Raw genomic sequence first — 24,421 nt, 5'->3', positions numbered from 1 at the left:
AGCTGCATGGTAGAAACTGCCTGAGGGGATGTTTCTGTTTTATTTATATCAGGGTTGTGTTCACTGGACCGTTCTTCCTCATCGCAGTCTTGTCATCGACCATCTGCACCTGCAGCAGGTTGTTTGTAGCAGAGCTCTGACTCACGTCACCATGACCAGAAATACAAAAAAAAATTTCCTCTATGGGTTGGAGACGGCAGCAGTGAGGAGGAGACAGGAGGCGGAGATGGAGGCAACAGAGATGAAGATGCTGAGGTTCTCCTTAGGAGTGACGAGGTTGGACAGAATCAGGAACCAGCTCATCAGAGGGACGGCTCACATTGCTGCATTAGCAACAAAGTCAGAGAGGCCAAACTGAGATGGTTTGGACATGTGCAGAGGAGGGATGGTGAATATATTGGTAGAAGGATGTTGGAGATGGAGCTGCCAGGCAAGAGGACGACCATGGAGGAGATGGATGTGCTGACAGAGGACATGAGTTTCGCTGGTGAGAGTGGAGAAGATGTCCAGGATAGAGATGGATGGAGAAGGATCCTTCGCTTTGGGGACCCCTGATGGGAAAAGCCCAAAGAGAAGTAGATTAGAGTCTGGCTCTACCTGCAGCAGTTCTCGGCTCGATCCTCGTTTCTCCACGTCCATATCCAGACAATGGGACAAGGCGATTAAATACAGAGCCTGAACGCAGCACAACAGTTTATCATTAGCATCTTTGCACAGCCACACAAACATACAGACAAGACTATACATTAAAAGTTTAACCACATGTATGGGGTGCCAAATGTAAAAGTAGAACCTATAACTAGTTTTCTCACATTTAACTAAATGACACAACATGTTTTCTCACATTTAGTTAAATGTGCAAAAGTCTAAATGTAAATGTTAAATCTAAATGTAAATGTTAAATATAAATGTAAATGTTGAATGTTAAATGTTAAATCTAAATGTTAAATGTTAAATATAAATGTTAAATGTTAAATGTAAATGTTAAATGTAAATGGTAAATGTTAAATCTAAATGTTAAATGTTAAATCTAAATGTTAAATGTTAAATCTAAATGTTAAATGTTAAATGTTAAATGTAAATGTTAAATGTTGGCCGAGTGTAAAACTGAATATTCATGAATGGGCAAGACTCCATCCCTACCCTCAAACAGCGCTGGTCTCAGATCAGAGACGCGAACTCAAACACGTCAAACAGTACGTATAGCTCCGCCTACATCTGACTCTGGATCGGTGCACGAAAATACTGGAGAGAAGCCTGAAGTCGAAGCCATCATGGCCGCCGGCTCCGACTCCCTCCCGTTGGGGGAGATTGAACGGGCTGTAACGGCAGGTGTGCGGGCTGAGGCTCCGCTTCAAACTGCCGTTCTGTCGTAAACACCATTAATGAGGAGTCAAGTGGGTTTAAAAAGAATATTTCTGTGGCGCCGGTGGAGAATTAGTTGGCTAACTATACTAGCTAGCCGAAGTTACGTCCAGGCTAAAAACAAAAGTTTCCAGATCAGATGTGGGCGGGGTTTGCGCGCACTGTTTGAGGTGATTGAGTTCGCGTCTCTGATCTGAGACCAGCGCTGTTTGAGGGTAGGGATGGAGTCTACTTGCCCATTCATGAATATTCAGTTTACACTCGGCGAACATTTAACATTTAACATTTAACATTTAACATTTAACATTTACATTTAACATTTACATTTAACATTTACATTTAACATTTAACATTTACATTTAGACTTTTGCACATTTAACTAAATGTGAGAAAACATGTTGTGTCATTTAGTTAAATGTGAGAAAACTAGTTATAGGTGCTCCTTTTACATTTGGCACCCCATACACATGATGGTGCTAGAGTAAAAGTCACTGAGTAGTTTTTGCCGCCTGATCAAATATGCTTGTGTGATTCATCTCCTGTGTCGCCTGCTCCATCACATTCCTTCTTGCTGGACATGAAAACTTTTGCAACTCCTCAGGAACGCACGGTTTGGGCACGAGCAGGTGCCACAAAGGAAGATGATATTTGGCTAGGCCCGGATGGCAACACCAGCCAACACCAGCAGAAGGTAAAAAGTACTGTTTGGTAACAGGCGATATGTGGTCAAAATGGGTGGAGGCATTTCCAGCTAAACATGCTAACAGCCATGCAGTCACCTAGGAGCTTTAGACAGAAAAAATGCCCATATGGGAAAAACCTGCGAAAATCAGCAGTGACAATGGCTCACATTTTGCAAATCAGGCTTTAGATGAAGTAGGAAAATTCCTGAACATTGACATTAGGAAGCATTGTTCTTATCGTCCTCAGAGTGGAAGAGCAGTGGAACGCGAGAATGGCACTCTATAAAAACAAACTGCCTAATGCTGCTCAGAGACTGGCCTTAAATGGACCCAGGCTCTTCCCATTGTGCTCTCATATATGAGGATGAGGAGGAGCGCGAGAACAAATCTTAGCCATATGAGATCTTGTTTTGCCAACCTCCTATGATGGGACCGAAACCAGAGTGTTGCCACCCACAGTCATATGTGAAGATGCCATGTTACAGTACTGTAAAAACGTATCCTCTGTTGTCTCTCAAATCACTCCGCAGGTGAAGGCAGCCCTCCCTAAGCAGGCGGAGGGACCCCTCCACAGCCTCCAACCAGAGACTGGGTGATCGTGAAGGAACATCGCAGGAACCACTGGAACTCCAGGAGCGGCGAGGCCCATTCCAGGTGCTGCTGACCACCCACACGGCCCTGAAGGTGGCACAACAAGCAACTTGGATTCACGCCAGTAACTGCAGGAAGGTTCTGGAGCCAATACGAGAGGCAGCGTTGAGCGTCCAGCTGAGGTGTGAGCCAAGCGCCGCCTGAAGCTGCATCGGTGAATCACACTTTAAACTATACACACGTTGATGGGAAAACACATACACGAGCAGCCTGGAGTCGCCACGATGGACGACGTGTAGACTCTTTGCATCACCACATCACCGGAGTGACAGTGACTCAGGCCACATTGGGAAACGGTGATAACAAATCCCAAGTGTCTCTGTTGTCAGCTGATCACGACCCTAAAAGACTCCGACTTGTGCCAAATAAATAGAACTGAAACCTGGGGTTGCAGGTAAACTTGTAACATCGCACATATGCTCACAGGCGATAACACCCTATCCACCAACACCTGAGGTGGATTGAGTTGGCAAACCTGATTGAAGGAAGAAGAACACACCCACACAACCATCATCTATATGTTTTGCCGTTGTACAATAAAAGCAATTATTGCGCTTATATCTGTTATATCTGTTTGAAGTCCAGGGGTTTACTTTGTAAAATGGAGGTTGGTCTCCTTTATGAAAGAAGGCAGGAAATCTGTCCATGGTGCCATTGGCTAGCAGGTCTGGGTGGGGCTTCTCTTATGATATATTTCCTCCTGTGGTATAAAGTCATACTGCCTGCTCTAGAACTGCCAGCTTCTACAGCGACCAACAGAACCGCCCGAGCCCTAAGGGACCTTGAATGTGGATGGATGGAGCATCCTGATCCTCCACATCCATTTGCTACCAACATGTGGTGGAGGTACAGTATGCTAACTACACACTGGTGAAAGGGAACATAAACATAATACAAGGATGTAGGTCCTACCAAGAATTTCAAAACTTTTAATGATCATTGGCGGGTGTTCGTGTCCCAGCACATTTTAAACTGTTCCATTGCTACCTAGGTAATGGAAAGGTGAATGTGGGGACTTTCCCTCCACAGAAGTGTATCCCCTTGTCCCATGATCTTTGACCCTGACTGTGACCAGTATCTGTAACAATAGATCAAATGGCAAGACAGTATTCTGCATGGTAGCTTCAGCAGTGGCTCCCTGACCAGCTACTGTAGGTACGAGCAGCCCTCAGAATGTACAACAGCCAGAACCATCTGAGCAGCACAGGGTTTTGAGAGGGAGTTTGTACTTTCACGCATCCACCTCATGTGTGTCACCGTTTTGTCATGTCCCATCAAAGGAGGTCAGATAAGACCAAGTATTGTGATGGTGTCCAATTAAAAACACAAAAGCAGCTAAAATACGTAGCTCAAATATCACTCAGATAAGATCCTGTTGCAAACATTCAGAATTAGCACCAGGACGTGCAGGTGCACTTCCCATTCCAGATGTTCATTGGCTGTGTGGTTCATCACTGTACTTTTATCTTCCACCTAATTGGCGGGGTGTGTGCAGCCCAGTATCAGTACGGGATGAGACCTACATCATCTCAGCCCAGGACATGCCTCACATCAGACAGAAGCGTGACCAGGATGGCCTCTTCCAACCACACGACGGTGTCTGGGTTCTGACGTCCTGACGTCTAACTAATTCAAATCTAAGGATAACTAATGAATTTGGAATGTTCAGTTTTAGAGCTTTGAGAAACGCCAGACTTCTCAGAGGATTAGAGATGTTCGTCTTGCCTTAGTTTGGAGCTGTAGCCGCTGTGCAGCGTCTCTCGTTACCAGTTGGTTGAGCAGGCGTGCCCTCTCTGGTCCAGGTGCCACGGCCTCTGGGCCAGGAATCGTCGCCCGGTGATGATGACGGCTCGGGTTCAGCAAAGTAACAGTCGGCCAGGCTGGACTTTTAAGGTGTTTCAAAGCGTCAGCGCTGTTTAAACTAGCCCAAAAGGGAAACGGCTGGAATCTAATTTAATTAGTTCGATCAAAATTAGAGAGTCAATTAATGACTCGTTCGTGTTTCTAAGTTTACTTTGGTTTACAAAATTTAAGAACAAAGGAAAATTAAAGAAATGAAATGCGACGCAAAAAGAGAAGGTGAAAGAAGTTTGAAGATAGAGGGAAATCCGATTCGCCTAGGGTGTCACTGGTTTAAATACCTCTGGGGCAGTGGTCACTGCAGGGCGGAGAAATGACTTCAACCAGTGGTGAAGAGTTCCACCTCTTCAGATCAGGAATCAAACTATTTGGTTTGGACTGCTCCTAAATCTGGAATAACTAAGCTTTCCTCTTTTCATCAAGCTCAAAGTTCCATCACACCATAACACATAAACATGTAATGATCACTTTGACACTCAAATGAGCAGAGAAGTCAGAATGGTTAAACAGCAATATTAAATGCATAGAATATTAAGGTCTTATATGTGGTCCCTTAAAACGCTGTAACAAATGAAATGTTATTCATGATGACTGGTCTTGTCTTATGCAACACCCAGTAAACACTAAAACATACACGAATAATAAATGCAAGCAAAATCAAATTATAAATGACCTAATCTGGACATTACTTATTAAACAATTGTAACACTTAAAAATGTGATACAATAATGAGGATACTGAGTTGTAGCTGGTGGAAATAATCCATGTGTATGTTGCACAGATTAAAAGAAGTATAGAAGGTGAGTATCTGTAGTTCAACTTTGTGCCTTCACACAAAGGAAAGCGTGGTAATAAGTTGAAGTCTCTTTGTAACTTTAGGAATTTCCTGGCAAATCTGTAGATCAGGCATTAAACATCACACAGAAACCAATCCAATATCAAATAAAAACATTTTGTCCACAGAATACAATGGCATCTGTTTCTTGACAGTTGAAGGTTCTGCTACATCTGAACCAGAACTTGTGTCCAAATGAAGAGTTTTCCTTTTTATTGCTTCACATTCCTGGTTTACGATCCAGATCTCCTGGACGAGTGGGAGAGTCCATGGAGTGAGTCTTGGTAGAGAAATTATGAGACAGGTCTTGGTCTGGTTAGTGATAAGGCAGAGGAGGACCCTGGTGAGATTTAGGTTGTGTCACCTAAAAGTATCCATGGTCTTTTGATGTGCACTTAACCATATGTGTGTTGTTTATGTTAAACTCACAGTTCTGTCGTGCGAGCAAACAGTGTCCTGTGGAATAGACAGGAACTGTGTGTATTCTTATCTTCTGGTGAATCGCAGCTTTGTCTCTGTGGAAGGGAGTGAAGCTCACACGTTGTGTTAAGTTACCTAGGTCCAGACGTGGATTGCTACACCAGCCTCTAGCAGCAAATCAAGCACATTATGAAGGACAAAGGTCAGAGGTCAAAGGCACTCAGTTCTTATGCTATTTGTTTTTAGGTGATTATTACACTAATGTTTTAGGTTTTCATTGAAAACATTGTAAATTTAACTAGAAACACAAATTTGTGGTACAATTAAAGATAATATTCCTGTTTGTGTTTTTAAATGGCACAATGACTACAAGTTGGTGTTTGTTGAGGTTAGTTTAAGGTCTGAGTTCAGTGTCTGTGTCAGAGTTTGTTCCTCTTCAGCAGCTGCAGTTGGTTCCTGCTGTAACAGCTCAGTGTCTCTGACTGAGGAGGTTTTTGTACGGCGCTAAATCACTGTGTGAACACTGGCCCAGTATGGAAACTCTGACAGTAATAAACTGCAGCATCTTCAGCCTGAGCTCCTCTGATGGTCAAAGTGAAGTCAGAGCCGCTTCCACTGCCACTAAACCGATCTGGAGTCCCTGACTCTAGATTATTCACTAAATAGATCAGGAGCTTTGGGCTCTGTCCAGGTTTCTGTTGGTACCAGTGTAGCCCCTCATTACCACGACTCCACTTAGAAACAGCTGGGTTGGTTTTGCAGGTGAGCGTCACAGTGGATCCTGCAGTGAACGTCTCCACTGGAGGCTGAGTCACCGTCACCTGACCACTGCATCCTGCAGACAAAAAGCAACCATTGATTTATCAGGAGAAATCAAGGAGAGAAAAAGCAGCACATCATGTTTGAAGCCTTGCTGAGTGAGTGAACCTGTAAAGCAGCAGCAGAGCAGCGTCCAGATGAGGATGGTGATGAGAGTCATGCTGCTTGTGCTTCCTGCTGTGTTGACTGACACATGTGAGTCCTGCAGTGTTGAACTCACACCACTATAAACCTTGTGAGTTCACTGGAGGATCAGCTGATGATGCAAAGCCTCCTCTATGGAAATGACTGGTCTGCTTCAGTGGCGCCCTCAAGTGGCTCCACTCACATTCAGTGTGTACAAACCATACAGGCATGTATTATGAAGAGGAAAATACAAACCATGAACAAATACAAAACAAAACCCAAATAATTAAATAAATCATAAGCAAATGATTCATGAGAAGAATTAATACCCACTCAACTGGTCGAGAACAGCAAAACCAACCTCTGCCTGTGGAGGCGATAATGTCCCACACAGGGTTTAGTGCTTTGACAGAAAAAGCAGAAGGAGCAGCAATAAGCATCCATCCATCCACTTTTTCCTGCTTTAGAGGCAGGGTACACCCTGAACAGGTCACCAGTCTATTGCAGGGCCACACACACAGACACACAACCAGTCACACACACTCATTGGAAGCCGGAGAACCCGCAAAGAACCCACGCAGAGAACATGCAAACTCCACACAAAATGCACAGAAAATCTGTTGAACCGATTCAGACTATTTTCAGCCTTAAAAGGTAATCAAAGAAAGAAAAAGCAAAAGCTCAAACCACAGGATTAAATAATTTTATTAAATGAGCCCATAATTTAGCTACTTGTGATGTTTTACATTTAGATGTTGATGATAATACGACAATAATGAAAGGTAAATTTGATGTTTGATGTTTATCGTCATTTTCAAAGTCAAGTAACATAAGTAGCTGAACTCAGTCTGATCAATAGAAGCCCAGTTTGGTGGGTTTTCTCTGGGCCTCCCCACTGAAAAGGTTCTGGAGACGCCACTGGTCTGCTCTCAACACTCAATACATCGGCATCAGGACAAACTGTTGGAGTCATCACATTTATTGTTTTAATGCACAGGAGGAAGAAAATGTGTGAAGCTGAACTTGTGGTTCATGTGGTAATCATTTGGATCAAAGTTTTATCTCTGTGGTTGTGGTTGAAATTTTCCATAAAGAAGCAGATGAGAGAGAGTTGTCTTTTTGTGCGATTTATTGAAATAATAAAAAAAATAAAAATAATGGGGAAAGCAAATAAAAAGCATGGATGTTGATCGTGCACATCAACAAACCAAAAACCAGCTGGGGAGATCAGTGCACACACCACGAAGGTGTGATGCAAAGAGCCCACGATCCCCAAGTTGCTTCTGCCTTTTAACCCCTTTCTCTGGCTCTGGTGGAATGTCTCTCTGCAGCAATGGAATTGTTTTTGACACCTTATCTCGCTGTGAGTGAGAATGTTTGCTTTCTCTCTTCTGCATCATCATGTCTTGTTATCCAAAGGAAGGAACACCGAGCTTCCAAGACAAGATGCATTTGCTTTAACAGCCTTGGGTCTGGTGGGGAGTCAGATAGGATGGAGCCAGAGTCCGGGTGTAAAAGACAAACATATATCATAAACTATTAGTCAGTCAAATGGAACATCAGATGTTTAGACTTGATGTACGTCAGGGGCACAAGTGATTATTTGTTTGTGTAAGAATGTTCCGTTCAGTATTGCACCTAACCAGCACACGACGAGTGTGTTGGATAAGAAACAGCACAAGGCAAAATTTTTCCATTACAGTGGTTTAAATAATATGTTTACAAATCTTTTCTCTTTAATCTGTAATTTATGATCACATTATCTCAAAATATGTTTCTGTTGTTTAAAGTAATCCATCTTTATCAATATGCATTAATTACATTTTAACTCCCAATAATTATCAGGTTCCATGGGTTTTATGATTCTGATGATACACAAAGTAAAACTGAAGCAGCTTTACTGAATGAAAGTGTTTTTTCATTGGACAGAGTCTTGTTGACAGTGCAGGAGGTTTTTGTACGACCACTTCATGACTTTGTATCACTGTGGTGGACGTTTGGTGGGGGAACCAAACTCATCGAGTTCTGTAAGTACCACAATCTTCTCATTTATACATCAAAATCATTTTATGTCATTCAATGATTATATTTTTTAAAGCTTGAATTTTTTAAGACAGATTGTTTTTTGTAAATAATAATTTATTCATTGAGTTGTCATTGACTACTGGGAAACATTTACAAAGAGTCAATTTAGATCCCTTTGAACTAAAATTGATTTTTAAAAAAACATTTATTTGATGTTTGACGTTTTATATTAAACTATTTGGTTTAAATTGATTTAAGGAAACACTGTTAACATATCTAATGTTAGATAATTAACACTTCTGTTTGTCATTGTCAATGAAATATTCATTTAAAATGAGTTGACTAATGTATAATATATTCAACAAATGAAACTTTTTATGTAATGATTCTTTGTGTAGTTCTTTATTCTGACATTGAGAAAAGGAAGTGAAACAACCAGATGTTGAAATGTTCGTTCAACGTTCCTCATCTTCTCATAGTTATTTAGCATAAAGTCCAGATGATATTATTTGTAAATGATGAACACGTTCCGTCCTATCTCTAAGGCTGAGTGACTGTTGACCTCTGTGCTGCGTCCTAAGCGTGTGCTGCTCAGCTGTCTGTCCTACACTGGACCTCAACCTGCTCCTTGTGTGTCTCTGCTCTCTCCTCCAGCTGGTCCCGTGGTCAGACCCTCCGTCTCTCTGCTTCCTCCGTCCTCTGAGCAGCTCTCTGGGGGCTCGGCCACGCTGGCCTGTCTGCTGAGCGGCTACTCTCCTCAGGGAGCCGTGGTGAGCTGGGAGGTGGACGGTAGCGAGGTGACAGAGGGCGTCCAGAGCAGCTCAGAGGAGGAGAAGAACGGACGCTTCAGCAGCAGCAGCACCCTGACCCTGAGCCAGGAGCTGTGGAACAAGAGAACCCTGTACACCTGCAAGGTCCTCCATCACGACCACAGTCAGGTCCAGGTCTTCCACAAGAGCCAGTGTCAGGACTAGAGGAGCTGTGTGTGGGAGAAGAGGAACAGACCTGCTGCTCTGAGCAACATGAGTTTAATGGAGTGAAAGGAAAGCTTCATGTGAGAAACGTGTGGAGCTCCATGAATGTGTGTCTGCTTAATGAGTGACCTGATGATTCATGACTTTGACAATAAAGCTTCTACTGAAATGAAACTTTGTGTGTTTTGGTGATTAATGTGAGGAAAAATGAAAAAAAAATAAATCATGTTATAAACATTAACTGTTACTGACCAGCATCAATACACAGGCTTAGTGTGAACGTGTAGTGTTTGTTGGTGGAGCTGCTGTCAGCTCTGAGTTCACTGATCTGAGTCAGAGTCACTTCCTCTTCTGAGACAAAAATAACTGTGGTTTCACAGTTTAATAAAATTTAACATTAAAACTAGTTAACATTTCATTTTCCTGTGTCGTTTCCTATAGGATTGGAAAAATGTTAATGAAAAACATTTAGATTTAGATAGTGAGTTTCTGTCCCAGAAGCTACAGTGTGTTGTTCAGTCGTATCATAAAGTCACAGCTGCAGCACAAAAAGGTGTTTGTGACTGAGGTTTTTGTACGACTCTGTATCACTGTGAACACTGGCCCACATATGCTCCCAGCCTGAAACCCACTGATGGTCAGAGTGAAGTCCGGCTCTGATCCGCTGCTGCTGAAATGACTGGGAGTGTCAGACTGACGTGTACTTGTCTGATAAAACAGTAGTTTCGGAGGCTGTCCAGGTTTTTAGGTACCAGCTGAGATCAGCATCAACTCCTGAACTGTCACTGTCATAGTTTATATGTTGTTTTATGTTGTACTTAGATTATTTAGTTCAGAGTTGGATCTGTTCTTCCTGTTATAAGGTGACGACTAAAGACCTTACATTTCTTTAACAAACATGAAAAGAATGATAGATGAAGAAATTACTGTAGAAAGTGAACAAAAACCATGTGGAGCTCTGCAGATTGATGTGGATGTGACTTGTAGCTGTGATGCTTCTGGTTGTTGACACTTAAAAACCTTGGACATGTGTGGTGATTATAAATATATGAAAAAGGAGAATCTATTTTATACTGTAGGTTTAACTGTTGTTCCCTTCAAGGCTTACTTATTAATTTAAATTCATAAGAATTTCACAAACAAAATTGTGACATGTATTGAGAGTTGGTTAAGATTAGTTAGATAATGAGAATCTCTAACATGTTTGTTGAGGTTAGTTTCAGCTCTGAGCTCAGTGTCTGTGTCAGAGTTTGTTCCTCTTCAGCAGCTGCAGTTGGTTCCTGCTGTAACAGCTCAGTGTCTCTGACTGAGGAGGTTTTTGCACGGTGCTAAATCACTGTGTGAACACATAACCACTATGACTACCAAAACAGTAATAAACTGCAGCATCTTCAGCCTGAACTCCTCTGATGGTCAAAGTGAAGTCAGAGCCGCTTCCACTGCCACTAAACCGATCTGGTGTCCCTGACTGCAGGTTGTTCACCTGATATATCAGGAGCTTTGGGCTCTGTCCAGGTTTCTGTTGGTACCAGGACATACACTCATTACCATCACTCCTCCTATAAACATCTGCGCTGGTTTTACAGGTGAGCGTCACAGTGGATCCTGCAGTGAACGTCTCCACTGGAGGCTGAGTCACCGTCACCTGACCACTGCATCCTGCAGACAAAAAGCAACCATTGATTTATCAGCAGAAATCAAGGAGAGAAAAAGCAGCACATCATGTTTGAAGCCTTGCTGAGTGAGTGAACCTGTAAAGCAGCAGCAGAGCAGCGTCCAGATGAGGATGGTGATGAGAGTCATGCTGCTTGTGCTTCCTGCTGTGTTGACTGACACATGTGAGTCCTGCAGTGTTGAACTCACACCACTATAAACCTTGTGAGTTCACTGGAGGATCAGCTGATGATGCAAAGCCTCCTCTATGGAAATGACTGGTCTGCTCTCAACGCACTCAACACAAGGCGGGAAACAGCATCAGGACAAACTGCTGGATTCATCACATTTAAAATTTTAGTGGAACAGAGGGAGAAAGTGTTTAAAGTTGGAGTTGAAGTTGTCTTTTTTATCAGTTGTTTAAAGGTTTAGTGCAAAGTGCTTGAAGCTGCCGTCAGTCAGTTCAATGGTCTGTGTCAGTCCCTTCCTCTTCTTCTTCTTCTTTTCTTTCTTTTTTTTTTTATGCTGTTTATTAATTTTAAGAAACTCCCACCAGGCTTGCAGAGATGCTTTTATGCTAATGTTCTGGTAACAACTATGATGTTTGATTTTGGTGCTGATAAAGGGCAGATCTGCAACTTTAATATTTCCTCAAAATGTTTGTTCAATGTCTATCCAGGAGGAGTCTGCTGGCATGGGTTTTATCCATTTGTGGACATGGTTCAGTCTATTGGCAAGAAAATAGTGGTGGAAGTTAGGTAGTTCTAGGCCGCCGCAGCGTCTGGATTTTTGAAGAGTTTTTAAACTAATTCGTGGTGGCTTGGTTTTCCAAAAAAACTGTGAGATGTAGGAGTCTAATGTCTTAAACCATGCCTGGGCTGGCTGAGTTGGAATCATCGAGAATATGTAATTAATTTTTGGCAGGATCATCATTTTTATGGTGGCAATTCTTCCCATAAGTGAAATGGGTAAGGACTGCCATCTTTTGAGGTCGGCTTCTATTTGTTTTAACAATGGATTGTAGTTTAGATCAATAAGCTCTGATAGCCTAGACGACAATTCAATGCCCAAGTATTTAATGTTCCCTGAATGGAGTGTGGTAGAGGAGATGTTAGTCACCTTAAGGTTAAGTGGTAGCACTATAGATTTGGTCCAGTTAATAGAGTACTCTGAAAGTCCTGAGAATTCATCTATGAGGCTGATAGTTGTAGGAAGAGATGTCTGTGGCTCCAGGAGAAACAGTAACACATCGTCAGCATATAAACTTATTTTATGATTTACTGATTTGGTCGATATTCCAGTAATTCCTTCATGCTGTCTTATTGCTGCGGCTAGAGATTCAATAAATATTGCAAATAGTGATGGGGAAAGTGGGCAGCCCTGTCTTGTCCCTCTATGCAGATTAAACCTTGGTGAGATCTGGTTGTTTGTTCTGACTGCAGCGTTTGCTGAGTTGTATAATATTTGGATCCAGTCTATGAATGTTTCCCCAATGCCGAATTTGTGCAGAGTGGCTAAAAGAAACTTCCAGTTTACTCTAACGAAAGCTTTTTCTGCATCTAAGGAGACGATGGCTGACTCTAGTTTATGGATGGTGACATAATCAATTAAATTAATTAGTCTGTTCATATTGTTTGTTGACTGTTTACCTTTAATGAAGCCTGTTTGATCAGAGTGAATTATATATGGAGTGATTTTTTCTAATCTTCTAGCAAGTGCTTTACACACTATTTTTAGATCTACATTTATTAGTGAAATTGGTCTATAACTTAATGGGAGTGTAGGGTCTTTTCCTGGTTTTTGGAGCAGGCTTATGAAGGCAGAATTCATATTTGTGGGTAATGAATGCTGTTGTTTAATTTCAGCTACCATTTTGTAAAAATTCAGTTGGGAATCCATCTGGTCCTGGAGCTTTTTTATTGGGCATCTCCTGCAGAGCTTCATGTAGTTCTGCCAAAGATAACAATGAGTCTAGAGTTGAGGATTGTTCTTCCTTTAGCTTTGGCAGTTCTAGTTTATTCAGAAACGCCTCTATGGCTGAGGTGGATGGATCTATTTGGGACGTATATAACTCTTGGTAAAAGTTTTTAAAGGTATCATTTATTTCATGGGGATCACGAGTAATGTTGCCTTCCTTATTAGTTATTGAATGGATGATTTGTTTCTCTTTATTATTTTTTAATTGGTTAGCTAGAAATTTACCACATTTGTTAGCATGGTCAAAGTTCTCCCAGCGTAATTGGTCTATCTGGAACTGAGTTTTGCAATCAATTATATTATTTAATTTCAGCTTTAGATTCTTTAGGTCTTCTAGGATTCTATCATTGGTTGGAGAGGCAGCATATTTAATCTCTAGAGATTTTATTTTTTGCTCTAATTCTAATTCAAGTAACATGTCCTTTTTTTTCTTGTGTGATGAATATGAAATAATTCTACCGCACATAACTGCCTTCCCAGTCTCCCAAAGAACACAGGGTGAGATTTCCGGTGTATCGTTGATTTCTATAAAGGTTTTCCATTCTCTCCTGACATAACTGATGAAGTCTTGATCATTGAGTAATGATGTATTTAACCTCCAATTCCTGGTTGATGGTGTGGCTGTCTTAATCAACGAAATGGACATTGGTGCATGATCACTGATTGTGATAGAGTGAATATTGGTGTCAGAGACATCTTGTAAGACTGAGTTATTTACTAAAATATAATCTATACGGGAGTGAGAGTGGTGTACTGGTGAGAAAAAGGTATATTCCCTGGATGTAGGATGAAGAGAACGCCATGTGTCACAGAGACCGAAGTCATCTATGTACTGTTTTAAGGTCTGTACTGATTGCCAGTTCCTGTTGCTCACAGCTTTGCTTAGCCTGTCCAACTCTGGGTTAAATACTAAATTAAAGTCCCCTCTTACTATAAGTTTGGAACCAGAGTGAGCAGACAGTGATGTGAAGAAGCTGTGAAAGAAAGAGGGGTCGTCAGCATTAGGGCCATACACATTAGCTATGCAATATTCACAGTTTCCTATCCAGATATTAATGATTATATATCTCCCTTCTGGATCTACAATGGTATCGTTATGCATAAAGTTAATCTTTTTATTTATCAGGATGGCGACCCCTCTTTGTTTAGAATTGTAACCGGCTAAGTAAGCATGTGGGAACTCTGCTGATGCCAGAGTGTAATTTATAATTTTGGGAATATGAGTTTCCTGTAGTAAAACCATGTCTGCTTGTAGGGTTTTCAAATGGTTAAATATTTTAAATCGTTTCTCCTTCTTATTGATTCCACGTACATTCCAAGTGACAATCTTCAGTGGTGTCATATCTTACCTGACTGCTGTGGATCACTAGTCTTGTGTGTATGTAGTGTGACAGACTTTAGGTGTGTGGCTAACCTTAAGTACCTGTGTATTCTGAGTTGTGTGTTATCTATGTATGTGCACGTGTTTCCCCTGTGCAGTAGATGTTTGTGTGTGGCTGCTGGAGGGCTACATAGCTGGCTGACTACGTGGGAGAAGAATAGAGAAAAGAAGGATGTAAACAGTGTGGAGTGAAAGTAGGTGAAGGAAAAAGAGTAAAGGGAAGGAAAATTAAAGTGAGAGGAAAGTGAGTGATTACGTATGGTGAGCGCTTTGCAAAGTGAGTGAGTGAGTGACATTAGATTGACAATAAACATTTACATGAAACATCTGCGAGAGAACGAGTTTGAATACTGGATGTAAAGTTATAACACATAGTTGCGTCCCTTCCTCTTCTGAGAAAAAAATAACTTTGGTATATTTTCTGTTTTGTTTGTGCCTTTTTTAACATTAGGTTAATCTGCTCTCAAACCACACTACTAGTGATAACTGTTATTTACATGTAGATATCTGATTACATTTCTTGATGTTTTTATACAAATTGTTATTATCTTCAATCTTTTCAAACTGAAAAAACGTTTTAGAAAATGTTTAGTTGATGTTATAAGATATAAGATAATGAAAAGCTTTGAATATGTCATCTCAAAACTATAACTGTGACAGAACTCCCAAATTTCTTTGAAATTGACCTCATACAGAATTTTTTAAAAGTAGTATTTTAAAAGCACTCTCATATGAACAACAGAATTATAAGAAATGCATTGGTGCATAAAGTCATGCAAAAGACATCGGAGCACATCTGTCTGTGTGAAACTGAAAGTGAGAGATGAGATGGAGGCCGTTGGGTAAGTCTTCACGTGGTTGTTATGTAAATCATCACACTTCTGTTGCACAGACTCATGCTTCTGGTTGTTAACTAGGTTGAGGACAAATGTGAGGACAGAAACATGAAGTGCAGTTCATTTCTTCTATTGTGCTAGAAATTAATTTTAAATAAAACACTGTTTCCCTTGGTTTGGTTTATTTTATACTGTAATTGATTGTGTATAATAAATGTATGTTCATAATAGTCGTTTGTAGTATCGGTAAAACATGTTTTGTTTAGTCAACACATATTTTGCTTGCTTGCTTTTTTTTGATAGTCAGGATGTTGTTGTAAATTATGAAGCATTGTCAGTGTACATCAAAACTATTACAACTTTTAAGTTATATTTAAAATATATAACATATTATCTTTACACCATGACTAACACATGACAGAGTGAAAACTTCCTCAGACTGACTCAACAACATGGTGATACAGTTTGTATGTATTTTAGTCTATTTTTACTGACGCTTGTCTTTGTGAAGGTTCTCAAGGCGTGTCTGCCCTCTGCTGGCCGCCAACACTCATCACAGCTTCACGTCAATGCACTTTGTTTTCATTATGTACATAAAACTATATTAATTTGCGGCTTAGTTGTTACGAAGACCGTTTTTTCAGCTTACCAAAATTTTTTACATTCACGCTGGCAATTTCTTTTTTATATATATTGTCAGCAGCAGGAAGAATTACAAATATTCAACAGTAGCCTTGCTTAACAAATTATATTTTTTTCTCCACGTTTACTAGTAGTGTTTGTTAAATGTTCTGCTTTTGAGAACAGTTTTGAGGACCTGTTCTTTGTTCTCTCTAATTACTTTCAGCAAGGACCGTTTTTTTAAACACCTGCGGCTCGTGACGTCACTTATTAGAGCTCGTTGATTGGCCAGGGGGTCTCCTCCAAGCTCCTCCCCTCCTGCCACCGCAACTCCAGTGGAGTCGGCTCCCGGCGTCACAGCGGGAAACTTTTCGGGTACTTTATTAAACCCAGGTTTGTAAAATAACATATATTGTATTATCAAAAGTATGAATGGTATAGTATAGACACTGTAACAATAGCTTTGTTACCACAGGTCCAGGAAAGCCCGGAAATGAGTCATTTTAAGGAGCGCTTCGTGTCTCTGCTCCATGAGAAGAACTTTGTGACAGATCAGCTGGCGACGCTGGAAGAGAAAACTGGCGTGAAGAGAGAGTACATCACTCTGGGTATGTTAACGCAACCGGGGTCACTTAAACGAGCCGCCTGTGTCTTCATGTGCGTTCACAAACTATTGAGAATAAACGTGCTTTGCGCTCATAAAACTGGACGTCATCCCTGGAACTAACTAAGGCTAGCTAGCTGGTGACGTTAGCTAGCTTAGCGTAGGTTAGCTGTGCCAGTCACTGTGGTCGGACCACTACTACATTATCAATGTGATTCATAACCTGTGGCACCTTTTTACAGCTCCAATACCAAAGTCCCTGCAGCTCTGACCTTTATGCTGCATCACAAGATTAGAGCTGGTAAATAATCCGCCCTGCATACGCATACAGTAACCAACTTGAATGAACTGCATCTAATATGACCGCCGGCAGCTGGACCCTGGGGTATTTTTATCACGTCCTGAAATATCAAGTGCAAGACAGAAATGAAAGGAGACGCTGGCATGGCCGGCTGTGCCACTGCCTTCTGTTGTCCCGTGGAAGTTGTTTTGATGCTGCTGTAGTGAGTTTGCACAGTTAAAAGTCAATACCCGTCACCTGAGGCTACTGTATGTAGGCAGCACGTTGCCAACAGTGCCACTAAGCTACAGGAAGCACGGCAGCCACAGTGACCTACATGGCAGATCGCTGCCTTCTATTGAAAACGGATTTACTTACGCGACTGTGCATCGACAAGCATTTTACCACTCGTTTCAAGGTGTCACAGCAAAATGCTCCTTCACAAATGTGTTTTGTGTATTGACCTGCTCTCATCCACGTTTGCAAATAACCTTTTAGGGTATTTACTGTTCTCAGTTGACGTTTTCTCGATGCCTACAGTTCAAATAGTCTTCGACCCCACCTTCAGTGCATCTTACCCTGGCGTTTGGATATTTGAGACTTGAAAGTTTATAACAACAAACAAAACACACACAGCACAAACACATTTTTCAATCTGATTGATAAAATTTCTAACAAATACATTTGAGACACTTATTTGTTATCCAAGAGGTAATGACGGCACATTCTTTAGCCAAAATGATAAGCTTATTAATCAGTTACTTGAGATAACTACCCCGCCATGCTGTAATAATGGGTAAGTCATTTGGGCGATTTATAATGCAACAAGTACTTGTATCTGCTTTCAGCTTCACAATGTTGAAGATTTGAGATGTTCAGATATGCCTTTAAGTCAGAGGAAACCACACATTTGCAGCCTTAGAGGTTATTATCAGCCGATGATAATGTCGTTATTAATCTAATACTGGGAAGTACACAGTACACAGGTTTGGCTGTTTTATTGCACTGGCCTCACCCAGCATCAGGTCCTCTCTGTTACAGTTAAACACAATCCAGATTTTTGTTGCTCTTGACTTAACCAATACTGAGGGTGTACCTTGTACCTTAACCACATGGCTACCACTAGCCTCAAATTAGAAATAACCTGCCCTGTCTTGCTTAAAGCCCTGTCTACGTTTTGCAGTGGGGCAACAGTTGCATCTGTTGCATTTTAACAGATATGTGTAACTGATTATGTAAAATAAGTTTTCTTTTTGTTTTGTAATGGATTTTAGTTGTAAAATTGTCTTGTGCCAAGTCAACACACTTCATTGTTCTGTTAATCTGAGAAAACATCTCAAGTTCGTGCTGACTCTTGCGACACTGCGCTGTGAAGAGCAACGTGTCGAAGTGGAGAGGTCTTATCTGTAGTGTGACTCACTCTGTTTAACGTCTTTAAGGGCACCATTAACCCCTCATTCGCTGTACTTTTAGCAAAGTTTGCGCTGATTAAGAGGAACTGGAATATCATCATGACTCATGCAATTACTTAATAAGTAGCTTGAAGTCTTATAGAAATGCAGAACCATGTAATGGCTTTTGTGCTTTTATTTTCATTTTCTCAGAGATTTATGGTAAGGCTGTCCTTTTTTATTTTATTTTTTTGGAAGTCTGTGAGTTGCTTAATCCACAGGGTAAAGTAGAATGTCTTGCAGGTTACGTTTTTCAGATATATATCAACAAAAATTTCATCATTGATTACTCATAATAATTAATGATTTGTGTAAAGCTCTGGGTACAACTGGACTGTCTAGTCAACAGTTACCTTCTTAATTTCAACCAGTTCTTCCAGTTTTTTCTCTTCTAAATAGAGCCTGTGAGATGAATATTTGTATATGAGCTTAGCCAAACAAATGAGATGTAAAGGACAGGCTGGAGGTGATGACAGCAGCAAAATAAAAGGCTTTCAGTGCTTTGGGTTTCTGCACCGCTTAGGGGCATTTATGTTAGTTGAAGTTTATATGAGCAGTAGATGTTTGCATACATTTGAAAGTGATATTATCCTGTGTCAATGACCGTTTCAGGGTGATGCAGGTCTTCCTTGTCTCCATTTGGTTTTAAATTAAGACTCCATGAAAACAGACTTTGGATGCGTCAATGACTTTTGTTTTATTAAATTATTTCAGGGCATTGGTGGTTGTTTTTTAACAAGATAATTAGAAACTATATGATTTTTTTTTAAATGCAACAAATAAAACAGCTAATTTGGAGAAATCATATCTAAAGGAAGAGACATTTGGCTTAAAATGGTTGGCCAGACTGCGGTGTAGCTTGTTCTTGCTGCCAACTAACAAGCAAGCTGTTTAAGCCTCAGAGGGATTACAGTAAGCACAAGCAGCCAAAATACTTTTAAGTACAAGCAGCATGCATTACAGTTCAAAGAGAGCTGATTGTGCTGAAGATATTTCTGTGTATAGTCTCAAACATGACTGCATGAAACCATTAATCCAGTACATATTACAAACACAATATAATTCTGATTTTAATTAATTGAATAGAAAACCAGTAATCTCAGTCCCAGGAATTCTGTATGCATTTTTAATGATGGTCCCACACTGTTTATGTCCAGTCTGTTCTGGCCCAGTTATAGTGTTGTAGCAGCACAGGCTAATATGGTAGAGGACCTACAGCAGTAAGGAGAGACGACCACATGTTATATGATACATGTATTGCTCCCTGCTCCTTTCTAAAGGCCAAGCCCAAGTTGACATCCACTGTTGGCACAGCTGCAGGGCTTCTGTAACTACATGATCCATGTACATGCACTTTAGTTGGTGTTTCACTGGTGATAAACCAGTAGCATGACAGCAACCAGCAGCTCAGTAGCTGCATCATCCCAGCTCACACAATCACAGATCATGGTCCACTGCAACTGGAAGGTGAATGTGTGCCAAATGAACCCAGACGTATATGTCAGTTAACAGTGTTTTGCAGCTACCAAACGTACTCCTGTCGTGAGCCTTCAGGGGCTTCATTAGTGAAATACTCGCACCTACATGAGGTGTAGAGGCTTTGTGTGTGTGTGTGTGTGTGAGCTCTGAGGTTTATTTAAAGTCACCTGCTGCTTTGGTGGATTCGTTGTTTGTCCTGGTTCAGTGCTCCACCTCATCCTGGTATTGTGCTGTTATGACATACTCCCACAACCTGTCACACGAAATAGTGATGTGTTAAGACTATTTACCTGCTATGTCTTCTCACCTCTTACGCTCCTTGTCTTTCTTCCTTCTCCAGGTGCACTGGGTTTTGTCGGACTCTATCTCCTGTTTGGATACGGAGCCTCACTGCTTTGCAACCTGATTGGCTTTGTTTATCCAGCATATTTCTCGTATGTATTAAGTGAAACATGTTTCAATAAATTACACTATATAGAAAATTACCAAGCTGTCACCAGAGTATAGATTTTACTCATAAATGGGCTCACTGTTACCTTTTTATATAGACCTTTTAGATGCACATTCTGTCAAGCTAGCGCTCAGCTGTTGGCACTGATAAGAACATTCCATCCACATGCTGGTAGACAATAACTCACAGTTAATGTCTGATATTTGCTTAAGTCTTTTGATATCTGTGGACTGTTGATGTTTAATTGAACCACTTCTCTTGCCTGTAGGATCAAGGCTATTGAGAGCGCATCTAAGGAGGACGACACACAGTGGCTGACCTACTGGGTTGTGTATGGACTCTTCAGCATAGTCGAGGCCTTCTCTGACATCTTTCTCTTCTGGTTCCCCTTTTACTATGCTAGCAAGGTGAGGAGACCTGTTTAATTTGCATAAAGAGGATGCAGTGTTTTTACTGTTGCCTTTTGGGCATGTAATTGTACTGTACCACTTTGACACTTTTGCATGGAGCAACATTACCAATGAAACCACAGTCACACTTATGAATCACGAGGGTTGCTCTGCTTTAGCATCTCTAAACAGCACCTCCTTGTGGACATATTGTGCTTTTATCAACATAAGGAAGACGTTTATTCACGGTAATGGAACAGTAATATCAGCTATGAAACGAATAAGTGCCCTGATTTAATTCTGATTCGCAGTGGTAATTAGAACAACAGGGCTAATTAGAACAACATGATATGATATTGATTTAGTTAAAATATACTAATTAGGTTATTAATACCAAATGTAATACTTAATGTCGATGTCATCATTATAAACACTGGTTCCATTAGGATTTTTTTGTTTGCTGTCCTTTGCCAGACTCTGGTACCACATACAGATCATCTTGTACTTCACGCCTCCCTCCACTCCCCCACTCGTCCACTCTGGTCATTATCGGTCAACACTCTAATTATCGGTTCAGCTGTAAATTACATCTTGACCTCACATATAAGGCCGTTCTGCCACGACTGTTCAAAGTCACCTCACTGTCCAATTGTTTCAACATAATGGTCATAAATAGCCTTTGTTAAAACGATTTGATTCCAGTGAATAAACCTAATCCTTGGAAAAAAAGGGATTAATAAACAGTGCATCCAATGAGGGATAGTCTTTGGACCTGTTACACACGTTTTATCACAGCGTGCCCTTTGCTTTCTCCTCAGTGTGTGTTCCTCATATGGTGCATGGCTCCGGTGACCTGGAACGGCTCTGACATCCTGTACAAACGTGTGATCCGGCCATTTTTCCTGAAACACCAGACTGCCATGGACAACGTGGTCAGTGATCTGACTTCCAAGGCGAAGAACATCACCGATACCGTCACAAAGGAGGGTGAGATACCCACAGTGTACATGCAAGTACTCTAGACATGTTTATACCATTTATGCACGACCTAAGCTACCTTCTACATCACCTGCTAAATTCACACATATTCTGAAATGCAGCAATGAAATGTATCCTGTGTGAGCTTTCTGGAATATGTATATATATTTTATCCATCTGTTTCCTCCCTCAGCTGTTAACCAGGCCCTGAAACATGGCAAGGATCAGTAAGAAGGACACCGAGGCTTTGTGTGTATGAGGTTGACTGATTGAAAGCCTGACTGAATTAAACGTGTGTGCGCATACGTGGGTGTCTCTGTGTGTGTGTCTGTGTTTGTCTTCTTTCCTCCCACTTCCATGATGAATGACGACCTCCATGCCGTGCGGTGTACTGAAGCTTCACACTACTCAAATCAAATGATCTTTTCTGCATCCACGTCTGTTTACTGCCAGCAGTGCAGCAAAGGCAATCAATAAAACTGTGACCTTTTTATTGGATCTTATTTTCTTTGTTGTACTGTAACAATGTGTAAACCTCCAATTATGGATTTATAGGCTTCAGCAGCATTGGCTGCGTAGCCAGTGTTCACGCGGCCATTTGTGACTGAAAACTGCCTGATGACGGTACGGTGGTAAAAACACGTTGCCTTGGAACGTTCTTATTCATACCTGGATCTTTTAATGTGCCTGTTAAACGGTACGACTTTTGATATGTCTTAATTTATCATCTCAATGATTTAAAAATTTGTGAATAAAAATTTGTCCTACGTTTGCCTGAAACTGCAGTGTTTCTCTTTGACTCTAAACAGCAGCTCGGCTGAAACGCTTGATCTTTTGACCTGTAACCCTCGACTGCGTTCAGCAGCATTCAGAGAGCCTAACCACCCACACTGTAATCTGTCTCTGGCTCCGCGTTCACGCTTCAGAGGCTCTGAAGTGGAGGCGCTTTGTGTTTGTGCGCTGGATGTAAAGCATGGGAAGTGGACGGGGCCGGGCCAACAGGCAGAGGGAGGCACAGCGCCCGCGTTACTGTGAGGATGTGTTTGTGTTGGTAGCCATCAGCCTCTGGGGCGCCGCTTGTTATTGATTTAGCATAAATGAAACAGAAACGAATAATTGCATTGTGCTGCTCTTGCTCTGTCAAGTCACTGTAATGAGTGCGGGGCCTGTAATAACTCAGGGCGGTGAAAATGTCACTAGGGAATAAATACTACTGACTTTGATTACCAGCAGTATTAGTTGAGTATGTTACAAGTAGTTCTGACAAAAATATGTTCTTAATGTCAATAAATACACATAGAGAGGAAATCACAGTAGGCTCACATCTTTTTCTTTTTTTCCTCATAACTGGCTAATGTTAAACTCGTTCATGTGTAGCATCATTCACAAATAGCGTATTTAACTTTAATACAAATAATCTATTGCTAATCTGCCTTGTGGATTACCTCTGCAGGGCTGGGATCACTGATGAGGCACATGTCGGTCTCCAATCCCACTGCTACTAGGCTTTTTTCGCCTTCACCAGCTGCTTGCTTTTTATTTTATGGCCCTGTTTCTTTCCATCTGCAGTTTCGTGCACGCCGTCATCTCCTTCCTATAGGCCTGTCTGGCCTCCTGTTCATTATTCACTCAGTTGATCAATGCTGCCTGTAATCCCCGTCTGCTACTGTCACCGCCTCGGTGCAGTTCCCCGGCTCGTCGACAGAGGAGGCCAAACACAAGGCTGTGGCTGCAGAGTTGGTGAGTCATACAGTGACTCTGTCACGTAGCCTACAGACAAGCAGTGCAAACAAGGCTTGGTCTGACTCGGCCATAGGCCTTTGTAGCACCGGGGGATGAGCTGGTTCCCATTTCTTCTGAGATGATCTGAATTACATGATCAGCTTTTACATTTCCACCAATGTAAGGTGTAATGTTGAGGGATGGTTATGCTAGCCTGGGGTGCCTGTTTAACCACAGCCTGCCATAGCCTTGATTTTTATATTCATGTTACGTATATTCCAGCCCTTCCTCTTTTGTGATACAGTGAGTATAGTCTTTGCTCTATGGTGTTCCTCCCTTCGTTAGGGTATTTTTGGGTCTCCCCATGGTGCTGGAGTATGATGAAAGACAGTGAGTTCACTGTCCATGGTGCTGATCTGGATTTCTGGAGCAGCGTGTTTTAAAAATTTAAGATAAATATGCAGATTGTCCAAGCTGATCTAGTGGTGCTGACAATTCAAACCTTTTATTCTGATGAAATTTTATTTTTAAGTTTTTTAGGTTTTTTGCAGCTATTGGCCAAAGTAAAATGGAATAAATCTCCTCTAGCCCCATAGAGATGATTCTGGTACTGCAGCTCAGGAACACTTCACTGGACCACAAAAACATTGACACAATCAAATGAAATGAACTACAGTATGATTTTATTTTTGCTTTACTGTGATTTATTTTTAATGCTTTTTCATCCAGATTTCGTATTTCTTCCATGAACTTCTTTTCACATCCCTACATGAAAGAGATTTCTTTAGTAGAGCCCTGTTTTAAATAGCTTATTTTCCTGGCACCGAACCACTAGGAAGTG

At 41.2% G+C, this 24,421-nt stretch overlaps 1 protein-coding gene and 1 long non-coding RNA gene across 4 annotated transcripts; both read left to right on the top strand.

The window, feature by feature from the left end:
- Window positions 1-7,849: 7,849 nt before the first annotated feature.
- LOC114848288 (uncharacterized) lies at window positions 7,850-9,932 on the top strand. Of its 2 annotated transcripts, XR_008693694.1 has the most exons (3): window positions 7,850-8,122; window positions 8,689-8,786; window positions 9,439-9,932. It is a non-coding gene; the product is annotated as an uncharacterized LOC114848288 (long non-coding RNA). The 2 variants fall into 2 exon arrangements; XR_008693693.1 differs by lacking the exon at window positions 7,850-8,122 and having other exon boundaries at window positions 8,174-8,786.
- A 6,532-nt stretch (window positions 9,933-16,464) lies between these two features.
- Window positions 16,465-22,638, top strand: zgc:101744 (Receptor expression-enhancing protein 6-like). Of its 2 annotated transcripts, none has more exons than XM_029140060.3 (6): window positions 16,465-16,619; window positions 16,702-16,834; window positions 20,381-20,474; window positions 20,760-20,898; window positions 21,699-21,889; window positions 22,052-22,638. In XM_029140060.3, exons 2-6 carry the CDS (start codon window positions 16,720-16,722, stop codon window positions 22,056-22,058), a joined length of 546 nt encoding a protein of 181 aa, XP_028995893.1. In that variant the 5' UTR covers window positions 16,465-16,619; window positions 16,702-16,719; the 3' UTR covers window positions 22,059-22,638. The 2 variants fall into 2 exon arrangements, with proteins under 2 accessions (XP_028995893.1, XP_028995892.1); XM_029140059.3 differs by having other exon boundaries at window positions 16,466-16,619; window positions 21,699-21,867.
- The last annotated feature ends 1,783 nt before the right edge of the window (window positions 22,639-24,421 follow it).

This window comes from Betta splendens, chromosome 22, assembly GCF_900634795.4.
Source record: "Betta splendens chromosome 22, fBetSpl5.4, whole genome shotgun sequence".
Classification (NCBI taxonomy): Eukaryota; Metazoa; Chordata; class Actinopteri; order Anabantiformes; family Osphronemidae; genus Betta; species Betta splendens.
The sequence above is the reverse complement of the archived record's forward strand: the minus strand, read 5'-3'. Positions and strand labels throughout refer to the sequence as shown.